This window comes from Ursus arctos, unplaced genomic scaffold, assembly GCF_023065955.2.
Source record: "Ursus arctos isolate Adak ecotype North America unplaced genomic scaffold, UrsArc2.0 scaffold_16, whole genome shotgun sequence".
NCBI classification, from domain to species: Eukaryota; Metazoa; Chordata; class Mammalia; order Carnivora; family Ursidae; genus Ursus; species Ursus arctos.
This window is the reverse complement of record NW_026622830.1, coordinates 54,619,977-54,642,567: the sequence shown is the minus strand read 5'-3', so window position 1 is coordinate 54,642,567 and position 22,591 is coordinate 54,619,977. Positions and strand designations below refer to the sequence as shown.

The 22,591-nt window shown below is 47.2% G+C and overlaps 1 protein-coding gene across 1 annotated transcript; it reads right to left on the bottom strand.

Annotated features, from left to right (window-relative positions):
- Positions 1-13,586: 13,586 nt before the first annotated feature.
- On the bottom strand, positions 13,587-15,894 carry LOC130543863 (ral-GDS-related protein-like). Its single transcript, XM_057312907.1, has 4 exons — positions 15,685-15,894; positions 15,215-15,318; positions 14,638-14,707; positions 13,587-14,311 (listed from the first exon to the last, which is right to left on the bottom strand). Exons 1-4 carry the CDS (start codon positions 15,736-15,738, stop codon positions 14,222-14,224), a joined length of 318 nt encoding a protein of 105 aa, XP_057168890.1. The 5' UTR covers positions 15,739-15,894; the 3' UTR covers positions 13,587-14,221.
- Positions 15,895-22,591: the final 6,697 nt, after the last annotated feature.

The window sequence follows — 22,591 nt, the reverse complement described above, 5'->3', positions numbered from 1 at the left end:
CAAGGGAGATGGAGTAGCTGAGCCTTTGGAGCAAGCAGCTCCTCAAAGATGGCCTGGATTGAACTCTGAAAAGACAGAGTCCACTACCTGGGCCAGGAGGCATCAGAAGCCTTGCACCCAATCCGTGCTTGAAAGGCTGATTCACGGTGGCAGACAACCTCCCATACGGAGGTCCAAAAAGACATATGAGGACACAGCTTGTGACCCGGGGGACATACAATGAGTCGATGTGCTCTGAGAGGTGATACGTTACAGAGGAACATATAGAATGGCTTCCTCCCACCGTTCCTTTTATGTTCAATCACCCTGTGTGGGGTGAGGATTCATAAGGCCTTGGACACGTTCTCCAAGGACAGTGGAGCTGGGTTCTACACAGGATGGCTGGGGTGAGTCAAGAAAATACTCAAAACAGTAGCAAAATGCAAAGACACTCATGGCTGCGGGAAAAGTCACACAAAACAGAATGAAACAGAATAACCCACGCCCCAAACTGCAAAAAACATGAACCCTATTCTCTACCATTCCCACCTATGGGAAGAGTGTCTACCTACCTTCTCCCACAGCTGGTGGTGGAGGTGTGGATACTGGGATGACTTTGTGGTTGGGCCTGCGGGGCACTCATGTGGAAACACCATGGGAGGGCCCCAGGTTTGTCCCCATATTTGTGTGGGGGCCCTGGGCGTGTGGAACCCTCTTCCCATTCTCACCTCAGAGCGGCACTGATCCTGGGTGGCCTGGTGCACCTGCCACTTGTCTAGGGCGTTGTAGTTGAAGTCCCAGACCAGCTCTTCGATGACCTCCTGGGTGCAGCTCTGAAAATGCAGTGCCCCATAGACATGGGGTCAAGAGACATTAGTGTCCTCCCGGGACATTGCCACAAGGGGCCACCCGCATTAGAAATCCTGTTCTCCAGTTGAGGCAAAGAGGGGCAGCTGAAAAGACATCGAGCAAGGAGGTAGCCGGATGAAACTCTAGAGCTCGTGATTAACATCGAGGTAGTTGAGCTTGGTCCCCAGTGCTCAGCTTCTCATCCTGCCTGCTATGACCTGGGGTGTGAACATGAAAGATGGGCCAGGCTTCCAACACCTGGCAGCTTCCTTCTGCCCAGGAAGGGTGTGTCCCACATCCTCTGTCCCCTTCTCTACACATAGACAACCAGCCCTCCACCCCAACACACACACAGGGACACACATAATGAGGGGAAGAGGTGTGGGCCTGCTGAGGTGACATCACAGTTGTTGCCTGCTCTCCAGTGGGCTGCCCTGAGCTGCCTCGTGTTACCTGTTGGTGTCTCCTGCCACATGTCCAGAGGGCTCGGAAAAGCGGGCTGAGCCGACGTCTACAATTATTTGCAAGTCTCTCTCTCTGGGCTTGCCTGGGCCCAGAGACCCTGAAGGGAGGAAGGCAGCAAGAGAACATCCTGTTCTCTCGAACGTCTCCGCTCAAGTGAGCTGGAGAGCAGGTTGTCTTTTGAATCTGGGTGCCCGGTTACCAGAGTTCTAAGTTCAGTTGGGGCCTATCACAGAGGAAGTGAGGTCACTCTTTCAAGATTCTAATCCCTGGGACCATGTGTTCAGTCAGACCTATCCAGAGCCCCTTCTTGGCAGTTGACTCCTTAGCTTTCTCCCCCATGTCATCTCCTGAACTGGACACAATGAGCCAAAAAGGCCATAGCCACCACTCTCTGGAAATGGAACTAGGGTCCGAAGCTTCAGGAGGCAGAGCTGAATTCAGACCTTACGTTCTGTGTTTCTTTGCGCACTTGTGTGTCCTATGTCATTGTGTCTCTCACATAGTCCCCACTTTCCCAGCCTGCAGTGTGGGGATCAGGCTAGAATCTACTTCCTTGGGACATCCTCTGGTGTCTGTGGATAAGAGTATTTATTACATGTGTGGGGTGGTCTCCTGTGTATCTGAGGCACAATTTTCAAGATGGAAGAATTACAAGAAGGGGTGGGACTTGGCATGGAGGGCCGCTCAGAAGAGGCCTGGGTTCCAGCCCTGTAATACTGCAACTGTCACTTTCCCTCTTGGCCTCATTTTAAGGTGGACACCATGATGGTCTGGAAAAGCAAGAAGATGCAGGCATTGTCATCCTCTGTAGTAAAACCATGCAATTGTTTCCCGTTATATGAAGAACGAGACCCCGTTACCTCGTTTGGGTCTATGAGGGGAGCGGCTTTACCATGGCTCCCAGGGATCCTGACCTGTGGTATAGGCATCAGACTGTAACCGCTAAGTGGTCAGTGACTGGCTTTTGACCCACAGGACATATTCAACGTGATGAAGTACCATGCCTAGAGCTTCTCTACATGTCATGCAAAGAGTTTCTCACTCCCTAGTTACTTTCCATCATGTTCCACTACTCACTCCTTCCCTTTCCCTTCTTCTTCTCTCTCTCTGAACCTGAACCAAGCACCGATGTTTTGAGCTGCCATCTACAGAGGCTCACAGGACAGAGAACGGAGGCAGTGCCAAGGCCAAAAGACACACAGGAACTCAGGTTCTGAGTCCAGATGGCATCCCGAGTCACGTGAGCCAACTTATGACAAAATCCTCTTCCAGTATGGCCCTGGTCACAGCCGCAGCCACTGACACACCTTGAGCCTGGGGAACCATGCTAATTTGGGCCCGCATTCTTCACCCACAAATACTGTTAGAAATTAAAGCGATGCACCTGCACGTGCAGGGTATCAGGGCAATGCAGTCCCGGGGCAACTCTAGATAAGTAACAGTCTCCCAGGCCTCAGCATGTGTCCCTGCCTTCCTCCCTCCCCTCTGCTCTCCTAGTGTCCCTGCAGCCACCCTGGTTGCCTTTTTCACTCCTCTGGCCAAACTGGCTTCTGTTATTGAGTGTCTGCAGCACAAGTCACTTCTTCCTGAAACGCTGCTCCCTGACGTGTGCAGGCCTAGCTCCCTTTGGTCAATCTGTTCTCAGCAACCTCAGCCTCAGTGAGGCCTTTCACATCTTTCCATGCAATGACTCCCCAGCCTTCCTCCGTAGCACACTTCATTCCTAGTACAGAGCGCTTGCTCTTTTCTTTCACGTGCGTTCTCTTTGGAGCTTTGGTCCATGTGTAGACTGGGAGCTCCTAAAGCAAAGGAGCCCTAGGTAATTTCAGCTCCACGCACGGGCCCAGCAAGATACCTGGCATAGGGCAGTGCTCAGTGTGTAGTTACTCAATGAATAATTGAGAAGATCTTGGAGCCCACCTCCCCTCTTAAGCACCTAGACTGCAGAATGCTACTAAAACTTTCAAGCTGTTTCTGGGCAGGGGCGACAACCACAATGGCCTCTGCCTGACTCTTCCTGCTCCAGTTCCTCCAGCAGAACTCACCAGGTACCATGGACAAGGAAGCGCCCTGCACCCAGTTCTCCAGCTCTGGTGGCACAGCCCCACGCAGGCACACCAGCAAAAAAAGCCATGCCTTTTCTCAGGGGTCCTCAACGCAGTGCCTTCGCAGAGTCACAGAGCAAAGGAGCAGGATCTCTATTTTTCCCTTCTCTGTGGAATCTGAGACAAAGAAGAGAAAAGGAGGAAGACTAACTCAGAAAAAGAGATCAGATTGAAGTAACCAGAAGCAGAGGGCAGAGGGGGTGCAGGAATTGAGTGAATGGTGAAAAGGTACAAATTCCAGTTTCAGATCAATAAGGAATAGGGATTTACAGTACACCCCAGGACTACAGTTCATTACTGCTCTATGGTGTATTTGAGAGGTGTGAAAAGAGCAAGTTCTGAGAGTTCTCATCACAAAGAAAAACCTCTCTTTCTTTTCTTTTTACTTCATTTTTGTATCTCTAGAGATGATGATGGCGGCGGACTAAATTTATTCTGGCGATCGTTTCACAGTATACGAAAGGAACATCATTACGCCAGGTATCTTAAACATACACAGTTCTGTATGTCAAATGTATCAAAACAACTGGAGCAAAAAAATATTTTCATATTCATAGAGAGCATCAGGAAATTGGACATGGTAAAAAGAATGTCACGTAAACAAAACTGAAAACAGCAGAACCGAAAGCCAGTAGGTTATCCTAGGGGTTAAAAACTTCAAGCCATTGGCATAGAAAGTCGATTCTGAAATTAAAAATCAGTGAATTAAAATTAAAGCAGATGAAACAGAATTTTAAAATTTTGTTCCATTTAACAATTTGTCAAAGAATAGAAAGTCTTAATAAGTGACCTCAGATAGTAACTTTTGAAAAAACTGTTCATGTTTTGGAAAATTCTGATTGTAAGCTTCCAAGTGGGCACAGAACGAGAACATTTTGTTTGATCAAAGTCGCCTCATGGAAAATGGCTGAAACAAAATGTCTGAGATAGGACCTAAACGAAAGGATATAAATGGCTAGACGAAATTGTCCTGAGTTCGTTTCTCCGTATTTGCAGTTTACATTTATTTTCATGTCGTTAAGTCCCTTAAGTTCATGGAGTACATTCTAAGTGTGTTCCATGCATTAATATGTTTGAATAACCTCCCTGTAACCCAGCTTCACATCTCATTGTATCTTGTAAAACTCAAACTCTATACCATGAATCAGAAACTTCCGATGACCGCCTACTTCCAGCCCTTGGCAACACCATTCTACTATCTTTGGCAATTTACTCTAGGTAGGTCCTAAGAGTGAAGTCAAAGTGTGTCTTTTCATGAATACTCATCTACTTAGCATAATATCCTCAAGGTTCACCCATGTTGTGGCATATGTCAATGTCTTCTTCCACTTTGAAGAATCAATGCTATTCCAATATGTGTACATACAACATCTGTTCCTCCCTCGACAGATACTTGGATTGCTTTCATGGTTTAGCTATTATGAATAATGATGCCATGAAAATGTGTGTTCAGATATGTCTTCAAGACCATGCTGTCAATTAATTTGGGTATACACCCCAGAAGTGGAGTTACTGGAACACATAGTAAGTCTAATTTTCATTTTTTTTGAAACTACCATACTGATTTCACAACTATGCTGTTAAACATTCCTACCACACACATTGAATAAGGCTTCCATCTTCTCCACATCTTGGCCAACACTTGCTCTTTTTTTCCCTTCTGATTGCTTTTTTTTTTTTTTGGAAGAGTCATCTTAAAGGATGTAAAATGGTATCTCATTGCTTTTTATAATTTGCATTTCCCTTAACATTAGTGATGTATCTTTTCAAATTTCTTTTCACGTGCACATCTTTGAGGATATGCCTATTCCCAATTTGCACATTCACGCATTGCATTCATTTTGTTGTCTGTTGTTGAGTTCATGTGATCTCTATTCATTCTGCATATTGAGCCCCTGCCAGATAGACAGTTTGCAAATATGGTCTCCCATCTTGTGGATTGTGTTTTTACTTCATTGCTAATGTCTTTAACGTCACAAAGATTGTAAGTATTCTGAATGTCCTGTACGTGAATTTATTTTTCTTTTATATCCTGTGCCTTGCAGGTCATATCCATTAAAGCACGGCCAAATCCTATTTTGTGAAGCTATGAAAATGAATATTATTGGGCTGCACTTCCGAGATGAAAAAGGTTCATTAGTGGAGTAAGAGAGCAGCATGAACGGGAGAAGCACTGGCATGATGATGGGGTCATGACGCTATGTGATCGCAAGAGGATAGGAATATGTATGATGGGCCAGCATGAGCTGTGTACTGGAAATGGGACCTTGTCCATTTTGTGCAGCACCTACGTGGATGATGGGAGCAGTGAGACATATGACTGGACGGATCCCCGAGCTCAGCCCTTCTTCCAAGTTAGACTTTCATTGCACTCTGATCCATTAACGTTTGAAGAGTTTCTTAATCAGATGAGGGACATAGTCTTACATGCTAGAAGGTGATGAACGTGGTGTGTGGGCGACACCTGTCTGCAAGGAACTCCGTATCCCTCCCGTCTTGGTGAGCCACTGTCTGGAGTCCATGGCAAAGAAGGTTAGAGTACTAAATTACACTGGGGTCAAACCAAAGGGGAACAGTATGTCCCTCCTATGCTGAGCTGAAGTCAGGCAAGACCTTTATATGTTTGCTCTGTGTTCCCAGTTCATGGTCCCTAAGTTCTGCAGGTTCCTCTCTGGGAGAGAGGAGATGGACATGTTTGAGGGGGAGCTGGAGAGCTGTATCACCACCAGGAATGAGACCGAGAGCCGACTCCCAGTCATCGTGCAAGTGAAAAAATGGGATCAATGTCATCAAAGAGAAAACCATCAGCCACCAGTATTCATGCCGCCTGTGAGGAAATCTTGTCGAGAGGCACTTGTAAGTGATGGAGGGTGCACACCTGTAGTAACTCTGTGGCAAGTACAGATGTTACCTGCTTGAGGTGACCCACCTTGAAGAAACAAAGTTTTTGCCACCCTGTCAAGGGTGCTCGGAATGGACTCGAAGGGCAAGAGGCCTGGAACTGAAAGCATGTTTGAAAGTCTCTTTAGGGCTGAAATGAAAAAGGCAGCATGCCCTGAAAACTGCCTCACCTTGAATAGGCTAGCTCCCTTCATTGCTTGTGGGAAGAAAAGAAATCATCCGGTATTTTTCGTATTGAAAACAAGAAAACACAGAACCTTGGATTTCCGTTATTTTTTTATTGAAATTCGATTAGCCGACATACAGTCCATCCTTATTTCAGATGTAGTGTTGAATAACTCATCAGTTGCATATACCACTCAGTGCTCATCACATCACGTGCCCTCCTTTATGCTCCTCACCCAATTGCCCCATCCCCCCACCCAGCTCCCCTCCAGCCACCCTCAGTTGTTCTCTGTGCTTAAGAGCCCCTCATGGTTTTGCTCCTTCTCTGATGGCTTCCCGGTCAGTTTTCCCTCCTTTCCCCTATGATTATCATCAGTTTTCACTCATATGTGGAACGTAAGAAACAGTGTAGAGGATCATAGTGGATTTTCTTTAAAAGGATGTTATTTTCTGTCTTTCCATGTTTGACCGCATTTCACTTTTCTTTAAAAATGACACGTTCAAATGATATGTCCATTGACCCTGGAGGGTTGGGCGTTCTTCACACTTCCTCAATGAGTTAGGACCCTGAACCAGGTGTCAGGAGAACCTCCTCTGTGTTATTGTTCCCCGGGTGCCCTTGTTGGGCTTCAGCTTCCTTATCTGTAATACAATGAGAGATACGAATGCTAAATATTTTCTGAAAGTTGTTCCCGCTCCAAACGTTCGATGGCTACCCATAGTCGAATATTGCTTCATCCACGAGACAAAGGTTAGGAATTGTTATTTCAATTACTTCGTGAAGACACACAACCAAGTAGAATGAGAACACCAGAGGAGCATCGCTCCAATAGGACTTGAGTGAAACTCTGCTCCAACTGCCAGTAGCATAGGACGTTACCTTTTACGTGAACACAGAGGTGGGCCCTGGCCTTTCCATATAAACAGACTGTCCTTTTGTCTTTGGACATTTTCATTTACCTTTCATGTGGATTGACGTTCAGCCCGATGAGACCTCATGAGGAAACTCTGCGTATCCTAAGCTTAGATCTCATAGGACCGATTTTTCTTAAGTTTTGAAACTACACTATAATTGACAGTGTTATATTCCTTTCAGGTGAACAGCAGGGACTCTATAGTTCTGTACATTACACAGTGCTCAGCACCATAAGTGTACTCTTAATCCCCATGACCTATTTCACCCATCCCCCCACCTGGCCATCCCCAGTCTGTGCTCTACATTTGAGACTGGTTTTTTGTTTGTTTTCTCTTTGTTCTTTCTTTTTGTCTCTTAAGTGCCACACAGGAGTCAAACCCATGTTAACATAACACACATCGACTTTAAAGCTTACCTCCGTTTCATGGTCTGGATGAAATGTGCTGACTATACCACCACGTTGACTCCACAGTGGCTCCCAGGGATCCCCACCCGTGCTATATACCTCCCTGTCTATCCACTGCCTGGTTGCTAATAGGTTTCTTACCAAGAGAATATGACAAAACATTGTCACTTTCCTGTTACTCTCTTCTGTTCCCTTCCTTTCTTTCCTGTATCCCTGCACTGGGGAAGCAAGCACTGGTGTTTAGAACTGCCCTACATAAAGGCCCACAGAGGAAGGAACCTAGGGAGTGCCCAGGCTAATAGGCAGAAAAGAACTCAAATTCAGGATTTCGCTTAAACCCACTTTGTTGAGTCTGAGCTAAATCCTGACATTAGTCACATCAGTGACTTGGGAGCAAATCTTACCACAGTTGGGCCTCGGGTGAGGTGCAGATTGCATCACACAGAGACCTGGGGGCAGAAACACCCAGTCCCAACTGTGCGGAGATTCCAGGCCCCCCTGAATTGGGAGCTAGGAAATATCACGCTTCAGAAGTGCTAAGCTTTCTAGTAGTGTTCTCAGAGACAAACAGATAGCTAACTCAGGTAACCTGGCCCTCCCATCCACTGCCATCTCTTGTTCTCACCTCCCAGCCTCCACCAGCCACTCTGGCCACTTTCCGAATCTTCTCTGGTCAAACTAGTTTCTGTCTGAGAGATTTGGCCCCAGCGGTGCCCTCTCCCTGACACACTGTTCCCAGAGGTGTGCAGCTCTTGCTCCCTCTTGTCAATCTGCTACCAGCAGATGTCACCATGTGGAGGCCTTCCAGACCCTCCTCTCCTGTGACTCCCTAGCCCTCCCTACTACACTGTGCTGGTAACTGGAGTATAATATCTGCTCTGTTCTTTCACACATCTTGCTTTCAAGGTGTTCTCCATCAGAACAGCAGAAACAACTTGGCCAGTTGCAGACTGCACTGGCGCCCACCAACTCACCTGGCACATGCTGAGCGCTCAGAGCATAGTTGCTGAAAGAAGAAATGGGAAGGTCTTGGGGCCCTGCCTTCCATCCTTGTCACCATGTCCATTCCTGAGCCCGTTATGCTAGCACTGGGATGGGCAATGTGAGAGGCTAGAATGGATATCAAGTGGCCAAGATGTACTCGGCTGCTTAGTGCCTTTTCCAGGTTGAATGCGCTTGGGCGGATGTCAATGTGTGATGCAAAGATCATCATAGCTGGTGCCCACTCCCATGGGTCCACCTGCATGTCTGTTCCCCAGGACTAATTGTCATGAATCTTCTTCCTCCCAGTCCCTGACCAATGAGCCAAATCATCTACCACTGCCACGAGCCAATGTATATTCTTTCCTCAGGCTGCTTTTCTTTCCATACCACCTGAAAGAATTGAAAGAATTTTGACATGTTCGAAAGAATTTCCCGTCGCTGCATTCTATCAAGACTACCCTGAACGGGGCTGTAGTATATCTGCAGCCACTTTCCATCCTGCAGCCACATCCAAGCCCATTCGGCCATGAACCAACCTCAGTCTTTTCCCTCCTCTGTCGCCTGGAGCAATATTGGGTCTTCTGCTCGTCCTCTCTGAAGCTCCTCTGGCCCGTTCATGGGGACTTGCGAGGGAGCCCGTGCACCACACACAGAGTGGCCCCTAGCGCATGCCTCTGCCCACGTGCCAGGGCTGACTCAGGAGTTCAGGCTCCCACCTTACCCCCTTTCAGCCTTGGCCATCCCTCTTGGAAGGACTTTGTGCTCTGCACACATCGCAGAGATACAGGAGGGCACAGGAAAGAAAACCCACTGACCTAAAGAAGCTCCTAAACTATTGACCTCCTTCAATCCTGCCTCCATATTCCCTTGAAGAGAAGAGGAGGAGAGGCCTGCAGGTGTGGACAAAGCCCTGCCCTGGCTGTTTATCTTCCTGGCAATAAAAAGTCCTCCTCGTTGTGGCCAAACTTTGCTGAAAATTCTGTTTTCAGTGGTGAAACAGATAACTTTGGTCAAATGGCCTGCTGGCGCCGTTTGTCAGGGTGGTCCGTGGACAAGTGGCCTCAGCATCCGCAGAGGGCGTGTTGGAAATGCAGAGTCTCAGGTCCCTCCCAGTGTTACTGAATCAGAATCTGTATTTTCACCAGATCCCCAGGGGATCCAGGCCTAAGACGATGTCTCAAAAACCACTGTTGAATGTTCCCCAAAGAGAAAGCTAATCGGCACCTTGATATACCAAATGGGGAAGGCATGGTTGTTTCCTGGGCCTTTTTGGCAGTTTCTAGCATTCTAGAATTCCATAAAGGGTTGATTCCCCGGTGGACATGGTGGGAGTTGTTGTGCAGGAAAGGAAAGAACACCATACCTGCTGGGAAATTGAGCAAGGACGGAAGCTATGCATGGGCCCAACAGCAAGAGCTCCAACGCACCAAGGCTGATCCCCTGCTCTAGAGCTCTCTGCTGTTCTTATGCTAGATCCCTTTGTGTCAGGTGATGGGATGGGAGATTGTTCTTGCTTTTGGAGCTGGCCTGTATTGCTGTAACCGGTCCTCTAAGATTCACTTTTGTTGTATCCCAAAGTTTTGGGACGCTTGTCTTGTCATTGTTCTTGGATTCCATGTAATTTTTTTTCCTATTTTGAATTCCTGGTTGACCCACTCATTTCTCGGGAGCGTGTTCTTTCACCTCCTTGTGTTCATGGTCTTTCCAGGTTTTTCTCTTGTGGTTGATTTCTAGTCCATACCATTGTGGTCAGAAAAGATGTATGCTATGACTTCCATCTTTTTGAATTAGTAGAGACTTGTTCGGTAGCCTAATATGTGATCTGCTCTGGAGGACGTTCCATGTGCAATCGAAAGGAATGAGTATGTGCTGTTGGAGGATGGAATGTTCTGCATGCGTCTGTTAAAACCAGTGCATCACCCAAAGCCACTGTTTCCTTGTTGATTTTCAGTTTGGATCATGTATCCATTAATAGAAGGGGGGTGTTAGATCCCCTAATGTATTGTATTACAGTCAATTAGTTGCCTGCTTTTTGTTATTAACTGTTTTATGTATTTGGGTCCTCCTATGATGGGTGTCTAAAAATTTAAAATTTTCTATCTTCTTGTTGCATTGTCTCCATGATTGGGACAAAGTGTCCTTCTTTGTGACTCACTACTTTTTTTTTTTTTTATATTCTGTTTTGTCTGATAGAAGTATTCGTACCCCTGCTTTGTTTTGGCAACCAGTTGCATGCGAGATGCTTCTCATCTGCTCACTTTCAATGCGCGGGGGACCCAGTAGGTCTGGGGGCTCAGGCTGAGTACCTAATTTCGGACAAGTCAGTGTAAGTGTGCAAACTGAGACTGAGTGTGTAAACTGTTGAATATTAGTGACAATGGAATATTACTCAGCCATCAAAAAGAACGATTTCTCAACATTTGCTGCAACATAGACGGGACTGGAGGAGATAATGCTAAGTCAAGTCAAACAGAGAAGGAAAATTATCATATGGTTTCACTCATTTATGGAACATAAGAAGTAGGAAGATCAGTAGGAGAAGAAAGGGAAGAAGAAAGGGGGGGTAAACAGAAGGGGGAATGAACCACAAGAGACTATGGACACTGGGAAAAAAACTGAGGGCTTCAGAGAGGAGGGGAGTGGGGGATTGGGATAGGCTGGTGTTGGGTATTAAGGAGGGCACATATTGCATCGTGCACTGGGTGTTAGACGCAAGTAATGAGTCATGGAACTTTACATCAAAAACGAGGGAAGTACTGTATGCTGACTAACATAATAAAAAAATTATTATAAAAGAAATAGAGATGATGGACTTCAGAAAACATGGACCTGAAAGTCATGACGGACAGCAAGGAGAGTGTGGGGTTTCTCTGGTCAAGGATATGGCCCATTATCCTGGCAAGAAAGAGCCTGTCCCTGATCCATCAGATGCCAGCCAGGGAACAGTAGCTATTGTGCATCTGACCCAGAGCCTGGGGCCTGGAGGGAACTGCTGCTTCAGAAGAACTGCATAAGGAGATGCACGAAGGCTGGGAATCCTGGCTCCTAGGTCAGCATAGATGTTCATGGAACCAGGCTCAGGTGTGCCCTTTAAAGTACCCCTCCCATCTTTTCCCACCACACAAAACAAGCAGGAAAGGGAATCCAGAGATCATTGACAAGAATCCCAGAAAGATTCCAAACTTGGTAAACGGCCAACGGGGAGACTGAGGCTGGAAAGTCCTGCCTGCCCTGAGTCCATCTGCAAATTATCTTCCTCTGGCTTTGTCCCCTTCACACGCAGGATTTGATCTCCTTCCGTGTTTTTCCCCACTAGGTGCTGATGCAGTTCCAGAGATTGAACTACAATACGACAAGTTCCAAATACGGGGGCAATACAAAACCAAACACTAAACCAAAAAAGCATCTCAACGGAAGAAGCAGGACACAGTCTTCCTGGCCTTAGAGCGGAGAAAGGCAACCCCAGTCCTGGGGCAGGAAGGAGTTCTGGGGCAGAGAAGTCTTAAAGACTCCCACTTTCAGTGGTTGTTGCTATTCCTGGGAAAGTCCCTGCAACCTCTAAATCTCAGGAGTTCTGAGGGGCTGTCTCTGCTGTTTGCCCAAATTCATTGACTGAAATGGACCCGTGCTCTGAGTAAGGGGGATTTGGGGGTGCCCTCCAGTGGCTAGGGAGAAAGGCTGGCACTTCTCCTTCCTCCCACATACAGTAGCTGATGACTCTGGAAGATTTCCTAGGTCAGGAACGAATATGAGAGTCTGTGCAAGTTTTCCATTACTGCAGGAAGTAAAAGACCCAAACCACACACCGGGGCTCTAAAACAAAACAAGGGCTTTACTCTCCTAACATGCAAATCTATCACGGTACTATTTAAAACAACTAAATGGTGCCCCCTACATAAGGAAATAGATGGAGGGAAGGGGTGTGGAGTAAATAGGGCGCAAGGACTGCCCATATGCAGCTGCTAAGGAATCCCTGCAGGGCCACTGGACACTTGCTCAGCCCTGAGGTTGACTGCGGCCAGTTCTTCTCCTTCTTGAGTGCTGCTGACCAGCTAGGACCGGGGCTCCAGCTGGCAGGACAGGGTATAGCTAAGGACAGAGGGACACCTGTGAGTTGCCCAGGAGCTTCCATTCAAGAGTCCCTGCCAGTATTTGCCCACAGCTGGAGTCTGGCGCCCCGGCAACAAGGCCTGAGGCTGCCCAGGGAAGGAGGATCCCTGGAGTGGCCAGCAGAAAGAGTCCACCCCAAACCTCACCGACCCAGCTCCTGATGGGCCTCACCTCTCAGCCTCGCTGAGCGGCTCCATAGCCTGGAACCAGGCCCAAAAAGGATCCTCGGGCTCTAGGGTGTAATTCTCGGCAGCCACCTGGAGCAGCATGATGTCCGTCATGACTTGATATTCCTGAGCAGAGAGAGAAGCACAGGATGTATACGGAGCATTGGGGGGCGGGGAGCTGCAGGGTCTGGTGAGGGTTGAGCAGCGGGACCGGGGACCCGTCCCCGGTCCTGGCACACATGGCCATCCTCCTCCCTGCAGATTCATCAGGTCTCTACCTGTTCTCAGAGGTGAGTATCAGTAGCCCCTCCTCCGGGAAGTTCTCCTGGATGCCATGCTCTGTCCCCATCTCCTAAAGGGATGGGACTTGCACTGCTTTCTTCTCAAGGGATCCCAGGAAATGTGAGGTGGAGGGCATGGAGCCAAGCAATGTTCTTCCCAGGGACATCTCTGAGGCCCACTCCCTACCCTTCCCTGCGGGAAGCGCCACATATGCTCACCTTATTTCTTTTGTGGTGGTTGATCTCATTCCCCTGGAATGCAGACAAAGTCCATCAGAATGCGGCCCCTGGTTCTTAGGAGCACTTGATTCCCATCCCTTCTCATGCTGCACCATGGCCAGGACCCGTGAGGGGGCCGTGCATACACAGATAGCGGGCCTGGGATGTAGGCCAGGCTCTGGGGTCCTGAGAAAGGAGGACATGGGGCAGATGGACTGGCTACAGGTCTGGACCCTGCAGCACCACCCTCTCGGAAGACAGTAGGGGAGGCCGAAGCCTCAGGCAGGAAGGGGCTGCTGCGGCTACGGAGGTGCTCGCTGACGTGGAGGGTCCTGACTTCATTCTCCCCCCACGGGCAAACTCACCGGGGGAGGCTGAGACAGACCTCATGCAGCTTTGCCTTCAGGAGGCTGAGGTCCACTCAGACAGACTTCATGCAGCTTTGCCTTCAGGAAGCTCTGCTGCGTCACCAGTCTTCGGCACCGGGAGCCATGTCCTAACTGCAGCCTCACCTCACTCATCGCTGAGATGGCCAAGAGACCCCGGCCTCACAGGCGCAGCTCTGAGGCTGTCATCAGGGTAGGTTTGCCGAGTCCTGAGAGCTCAGGGCTCATTACAGGGGTGCTCTATTCCCAAAGGTCCAGATTCTGGTCCATCCCCCACAATCTTCAGGCTCACCCACCTCCAGATAGACCTCCACTGCAGTATCCAACATCAGCAACTTGGTGAGGAAAGTGCCAAGGAAGGGCACGACACCCTGTGTCCTAAGGGGGAGAGGGGGATGAGTCACTGTTCTCTGTTGCCCACAAGGACCCTCCCCTGAAAAAGCTCCAGCCTCCTGGCCCACCCCAGGTGACCACGTGGAGCAGCTGTCGACACTAAGAGAGAGGGTGTCAAGGCTAGGGAGTCTGCTTGGACACCACCTGCTTGCCCCCTCACCGCCAACGGCATCCTCACCTAGGCTGTCACCACATTCATGCCAAAGGCTTCCCCTCCCCAAGGAATGCTTCAGACCATTCCCGACTTCATCCTCGCAGGACCCTGTTCCCTCCCACCCCTCCTCTTTCCAGACCTGCACCTTCCAGGCTACCTTGATGAGCAGGTTCCTGCCCTGTGCAGTGTCCTTGCTGCACAGCTTTTGAAAGATCCTCAATGGCTTCCTGAAGAGAGGCAAGGGAGGCAGGATCAATGGACGAATAATGTGGCAGGGTTGAGTGCGAGTGCCTTTTCTTTGAGAACCCCAAAGTGTCAACCTGCCTGGTTGAGGGTTTCTTCTGGAATCCTCTGAGCACTAAGGTCTTTGTAGGACATGGGAGGGAGCTCTCATGTGGCTCGTCCTGGGCCTCCCTTCCCATATTCATTGAGAAACACTGTTTGGGTCAATTTGGGGTTCAAATGGGCAGAGAGCTTAGTGGCTGTCAAGGAAACACGTGAAGAGATTTAATGCAGCTCAGCCCCGTGTGGGACATTTGGCAAAACTGATTTCTAAAGCGGGAGGCATGGTGGCCTCTTCACCAGGAAGGCTGAGAGACGCACCCACCAGCCCAGGTCCTGTGGTCGGGGTTTGCCGCCTCCCAGAAGGTCCAAGCTGCCTGAGGGGGAAGAGGACAAGCCTCTGGGAGCTCCCTCATCCATCCTGGTCCCTCCATGGAGAGAGGCCTACTCACCTGGAAACCTTCCCCCACGTGTTCTCGAGACGGTGAATGGAGACACTCTGCAGAGCCGAGAGGATGGCATGTAAGGAGGAGTAGTTCCTCAGGGCTTGACAGGCCTGGGGAGGGAAGAGAATGGGCTGTCATGTGGGGAGCCAGCACCTGATTGGCTCTCAAGCTTCAGTCCCCCTCAGGGGAAGGCGCTCCTGCTGGAGGAAGCCGCTGTCCAGGGACGTGCCGAAGGGCACACGTGAGGCCCAGAGGAGGAGGAGGATTTTACCTCACTCCAAGGAAGGAGCCAGGCAGAAACGGACATCCCAGCATAGGGCCACGCAAGGCGAGGTCAGCATGCCCCTGGACCAAAGAGCCTAGGGACTGCACAGTCCTAGGGCAAAGACCAGGGCCTTCCACCCTGAGACCTGATCAAGGGAAGAGCAGTGCCCGAGACTCAGGAGAGCACCTCGGCTGGGCTTCCCATTGCATACCTTGGCCACCTTGATCCAGTGCTCCACCACCATGGCCCTGTCCCGGGCTGTCATGCTCGGGTTGCCAAGGCAGGTGGTGATGACACACTTGGCCACACCGTTGAACTGGGTGACAGTGGCCCGGACCGTGGGTGCCAGGTGCTCACTGCCAGGCTTGTTGCGCTTGGACCAGATGGAGCCCAGGCACTGATGGGGCAGCAGCTTCTTGAACAGCTCCTAGAGAACAGGGGGACCTTGGTTCACCCAGCCATTTCCCATGCAAGACTTATGTCCTACGTAGGGGTCACAGGTCAGAGCTGGACCTCAGGGAGCTGAGAATCTGGCCTGAGCCTGGGTGGAGACCGTGGATTTCATTCCATTGTTTTTCACTGAGGGAACAGGGTAGAAGGACAACAGCTCCAGGCATGTAAAGCTCCACTTCCCAACAGAAGCAAGGCACTTCAATATCCCCCTCCAGTCCTGCAAACTATGTGCATTATTCTCTTTTTCTGTGTTGGAACAGCGCCACACTAAGATTCACGCTGCTCAACAACATGATGCAGCTGTGCGATTACTGAGAATCTATTTGTTTTAGGCTTCTAACAAAATATCTGTTTTCTCTTTTGCACATATATCTCACTCAGTAGTGACAGCTCAAGTTCTTTTTCACAATGAATGATTCAGAAATAAGTATCAAAAACAGATTTGAAGAGAACAGAAGAGACAATTAAAAGATACGGAAACATCCTACTTAATAAAAGGCCATGTATTTATGTTCTGAGTCGAATTTTAAAGCTTTTATAACATTTTATTCCTATAAATCCATCTTAGATAGCAACTGGACCTCACAGAAGCACTTAAATAAACGTTTACCAGTTGTATCCTGGCGAACAATATTTCTTGCTTTCTCAGCTCCCGGTGCCCCAGATGTGGTGGCGCTCCTCGATCGCACTGGCTCGGCCACATCCGGGTGGCTCCGCCAGCTGAGAGAACAGGATCTCCCCACGGTGGCTCCTTTCGGAGAATAGAACACAGCCTGATAAAGGATAAGACAAGAAAAATAATCTAAAGGCTGACTTCCTTATCATTCATTGCACAGCCTGTGTTACTCAGCAGATTTCATAAATCCAACTGTATATAATCGGCAGCTTCTCTTGTTGCAAAATTAGGTACCACTTCTCTGCTTTCCTCTCCTAGAGCTCTGGTCAAGTATTTCAAACGAGTGGTCAAGGATCCAAGAGAAATACAGGAGATAAGAGACCGAGACAGAGATTTCTGCACAGGTAATGTGCTGGTGGCTGCCACCTATGGGTCGTTTTCACACCCAGGTTCCTGAGAGTATGTTTTGTTTCCACAAATCCAGTGCTTAGAGGCAAATATTTTTATAATGAACATTTGAATTCATTTTTATTTTTAATTTAAAAAATTTTTTTTAAAAATATGTTAGTCACCATACAGCACATCCCTGGTTTTTGATGCAAAGTTCGATGATTCATTAGTTGCGCATAACACCCAGTGCACCATGCAATACGTGCCCTCCTTACTACCCATCACCAGCCCATCCCATTCCCCCACCCCCCTCCCCTCTGTAGCCCTCAGTTTGTTTCTCAGAGTTCATAGTCTCTCATGCTTCATTCCCCCTTCTGATCACCCCTCTTTCTTTATCCCTTTCTTCCCCTACCGATTTTCCTAGTTCTTATGTTCCATAGATGAGAGAAACCATATGATAATTGTCTTTCTCTGCTTGACTTATTTCACTTAGCATTATCTCCTCATAAGCAAGATGATAGATCAATCGGAAATATTTGACAAAGGCATTAATTACATAATTGAATTCATTCTGTATCATTCCATAAACAGTGTTTTTCAGATTGTTTACCTTCCTATAAATAAATACAGCCACTCACAGACTGCAGCGAAGATATTATAAGAATCAGTCCCATTAATGACATGTTTATATGGTTAAGTAATCACCATAATTGGTTCACACCTCCCCACATCCACATCCTCTGTGGGCCTCTCCCACAATGACCCTGGGCTTCATCACATGACTTGCTTTGCTAGCAAAATGAGCAAGCAGAGATTTGAAATGTGTTGGAAAATCTGGGCTTGCCCTGTTGCTGCTCCTGGAAACCTAAAACCTCACCAAAAAAGCCTGAGCTGGCCTGCTGGGCAATAAAAGATATGTGGCCAAGTCCCCCCATCACTGCCCCAGCTGACAGCTGGCCAACCCTAGAGCTGCCTGGCTGATTATTTGACAGCCTAGCTGACCACAAACACAGGAGGGAATCCAGCAGAACTCCCAATTGTGTCCAACCCAAACTGCCAACTCATAAAATCATGATTTAAACAACTGGCTGTTCCTTTAAGTCACTATGTTTTGGGGTGATCTGTCACACAGGAAAAGCTGATACAGTCTATAATAAGGCTATTGTTGAGGCTATAGTCTACCCAAAGCAAGCAATGTATACTTTATGCATCTTGGGAGAAGAAACTCCTCCCAAGTTTTAGGACCAAGAAAAGCTATGTATCACCTAAGCTGTCGATGTTCCCCATTTGTAATCTGTGATCCTCTGCTGTAACCCTGTGAAGATCAGAGTCACATCTAAGCTTGCTCCCCTTCTCCCTCCCTAGCAAGCATACAGGGCTCTCTGGCATGCATTCTGGCATCTTAACCACTCCGGCAACTCCGCTCCCTTTAAATTTGCCCCAGTGTCCTTACCCATTTTATCTATTGTATTATAGGTACTTCTATGAACTGCCTCAAAATCTTTACACAATAAATTGGAGTAGAAGGGAATTAATCCCAAGACTGTGTCACAGCCTTAAAACAGTAATGAAGACAAATTGTTGTCCCCAGTAGAAACCACCACTGATGTTTTCCACCTTGATCTGACTCGAGGTCTCAGAACAACTTTTATCTAGAACAAAAAAAGCCAAAATGACTCCCATCTGAAACACTCAGAATTTTTCTAGCTTGCCTAAGCAGGCACTGGAATACGTCTTTCTAGTGTGGTGCCTGGAGCTGGACTTGCCCAGCTTCGATTTCTGGCTTTCCCACTTCTCAGCTAGGTACCTCGAGTGAGCCCATCACCATGGACTCTCTGTACTTCAGTTTCTGTCTGTGATACCTGGATAGTAACTCAGAAGTTACCAAGAGGGTGAAGAGAGAGAATACATACAAGCACGAGCCATTATTATTATTCCTGTTGCTACTACTGCTACTCCCCTTCATCTTCTTTCTTCCTCCACAGCCCCTTCATAAATTCATCATCCTTACTACGAGGACAGAGTGCTATGAAACACCATCCGACGCCACCATTAAAAAGACACGGCCTGTATGGTTTATTCCAAAATTCCATGCATTAATTGCCTATATGTATAGACACACTCCGCCTCCATCTCAGACATCTGGTATTCCTCTGTAAGAGTAGAAGTACCTTTGTCTCGCTGCTTCTTTTCCTTTTGTTCACTTAGTTTGTCCAGAGGTGGGTTTGTCATCTCAACTCCGTAAGCAGTTCTCGCCAGCACTGCTGTCTAGGAGTCCATGACGTTGGCCCACTCGTTTATGAGTTCTTCCCATTCCGTGAGGGAGGACAGCACACCAAGGAAGTCATCCCAGAGCTCTCGAGAAATGTACACACACAGGTTTGCTCGGATCCACGCCACCATGAGCGTCTAAAACCAACGAGCCAACAAGAGAACTGAATCACCCTCATTTGGAAGAAGAATGAGTTTTAACAAAATATTTTAAATTACTAGGAATAAAATGAACTTTAAAATAAAAAGCACTTGATCTTGATTTTCTTTTAGCGTCTCAAAATTTATTTGATCAACTGTAACCAGGATCTGAGCTATGGAGAAATCAGCTATTATCATGAACAAAGCTACTGGTTCAAAATCCTCTGGTGTCTGCAGCTAGTCCTGGCTGTAACTTGGGAGAAGACAAAACTCTCGGTACAACAACTATTCTACTTCTTTTTTTTTTTTAAGATTTTATTTATGTATTTGACAGAGAGAGAGAGAGACAGCCAGCGAGAGAGGGAACACAAGCAGGGGGAGTGGAAGAGGAAGAAGCAGGCTCCCATCAGAGATGCCTGATGTGGGGCTTGATCCCTGAACACCGGGATCACGCCCTGAGCTGAAGGCAGATGCCCAACGACTGACCCACCCAGGCACCCCTGGAATTTACATCCTAAAATAATCATTTTGATTCCTGTGGTTTCTGTACCAGTGAACTTGCTACCTGATGGGATTCCTTTGGGCCCACCCTCCCTTCATGGGAGAAAGGAAAAGGCTGGACTCCACAGCCCTAGGGGCCCCTGCCAGGTCAGTCCTGCCTCATTTCTATGCTTTCCACCAGGTGCACACAGAGCTTTCCCTTTAGTGCTGACTCAAGGACATCGAGAAAAAGCATCCAGAACACAGGTGTGGTAACGGGGCCCCACTGAGGACTTCCAGGAGGGAAGCGGCCACCAGAGCTGGTCTGCAGCAGCCCTGAGCACTGAGCACAGAGGCCAAAGCCCACTGACAGCAGGGCTGACCCAGCCAGGCCGCCCCAGGGCAGCGATGGGTGGGAGGAACACGTAAAGGACAGGCTGGAGAGGCATTTTACAACCAGAACTGAGGGGCATGAAGAAAGAGGGTTACAGAGTGGCTCTGAGGTCTCCGTTGCTGAGAATGTCTGAAAGCACCTCCTAAGCTGGAGTGATGCGCTCATCATGGGACGGGGGCATGGGAAAAACCCACAGCACTGTGTACTTTCAGGGGTATTATAAACACAGAGACACCAAACAAAAACAAAGGAGAAAAACGAAAACATTTCGCATAAGCACATTTTCATGACGCCACTATATGTTTGACGGTACTATTATTCAGTCATTCTGACAGTCTGTCATTTCAGATAATTGGTTTTCCAAAGTGAATTTAAAGCTTCAAATTGGAAGCAATAAAAATCAGTTAACAGCATTTCAGAGCAATTAACAACCTCTCCTGGGCTTATGAAGAATGATAGAAAACACCAGTTACATTGCTTTTCCACAAAGCAGTCTGATGACAATTTAAAATGGAAAAATCTACTATTAAGTAATATGACTACTTTTCATTCAGTAACATTTTTAAAGCCAATAATAAAAATAAACTATCAAAGTGCTAGATACTTACCTTCTTCATAATTCACAGAAACTGTTACAGAAGATTGATTATCATCTTACTGTTCACTTTGTAAAGCCATCAGTAAGTGGAGGCTTTGATGTTCTAATTATTATGTTGAAAAAGAGAAACATCTGTTTTACAGTATTAATGAATTTGAAATAAACTTACCATGTCTTTTTATTCATTGTAAGCTCCATTATCATGCGCCTACGAATAATCAAAACAGCTTTACAGGCATCAGCTTGTTCTCTTAAGAGCATGGGAACTTCAGGACATGGTTCCAACAAAAAGACGTTTGTTGCATTTGTCAAAAATACCTTGAAATCAACAAATTTTACATGAAACATGTAAATGTAACTAAACACAAAAATCTGAACAAATTTTTCTTAAAGATAATGATATTAATTTCCCTCTACTAAACAATCACCTTTGAGTCATTTCAACTAAGGCAAGTGGTACCAACACATACTCAAGATTTTTTAAAATGCTTCTCTTAGAATCACCTGACACACTTGAAAGACCTTTCCTAGAAAAAAAATTATTAATACAAATTAATAGTGCAACTTTAGAAAATTTATGAATCAGAAAAGTTTCTGAAGACTTCTTTTTACATTACCTCAAAAGAAAAGGGGAAAACAGTAAGATAGGATCACTGCTTCTGGGTGAGAAATTTTGGGGTCGGGGACAGGGAGAGGAAGAGGAGCAGTGGTCAGACAGTGGCTGGGAAAAACCATCTGATTGCTGTGGAATCTCCCAGCACATGAACTTTGCAGGTAGGAAGCACGGCCAGCACCACCCAACACAGGCGCAGATCTCTAGTAGCTGTAGGGAGGCAGGAAACCGGCACGGCCACATGGTCAACAGTACATAGCTTCCAGGTGCATATACCTTGACTAGGAGAACTATATTAGGCAGTAGGATATAAAACCTATGTGAATTCTTGAGATAAAAACAGATTCAAAAAAACTTAGATGACCAGCCAACAGCTCTACACTCTACCTCAGACCTTTGGGGTACAAGTTCACTGTCCGTTCCTGTCAGGGGTGTTTCAGTAGAAAATGGTGAGACGCACAGATGTGGCCTGTTACGTAGTCGTAAGTGACTGCTTAGGGGCACTACAGACGACACCGGTGACCCTTCAGTTTAGGAGACTGAGTTGTCAGTCTGGTGATGAAGGTGGATGGGTACCATCTACCTAGATCCTATGCCTTCTTAAGTCTCCCTTGTGTTCAGCAGTACAAATTCAAAGGATCTGGGAACAAACAGAATTCTCTGGCTCACCTGGGAATGAAATCTATCAACACAACATCTTAAAATAGATGCACAAACGGACTGAAGAAATTAAAATAAACATGCTCAAAAGTCAAGTGGGTGAATTTAAATATTGACAGCCTCTAAGATTATCTTGTGCAAGATTAAAAAGGTGTCAGGGCCTACTTTTCTAGAAAGAATTACTAAATAAGCACTGTAATAATTGGTAACAGATGATAACAGCAATTGTGAAGACTTTCCTAGATTTCAAGTGGGAAAAAGGAAAACAAAGAACTTTTTGACTAACCAACTATAGCAGTGGTAGTATAATTTTAGTGGCCACTTTATTTTTTTACTACCCTGACTGAGATCAAGACCTGAGCTGAGAGATCAAGAGTCGGAGGCTTAACCGACTGAGCCACCCAGCTGCCCCTCACGGCCATGTTTTTGGAAGACATATGGCATAGACGATCTGCTGCAAGACAGATCTTTCCCTCAAGGTATTTGGTTTCTTGATGTGAAT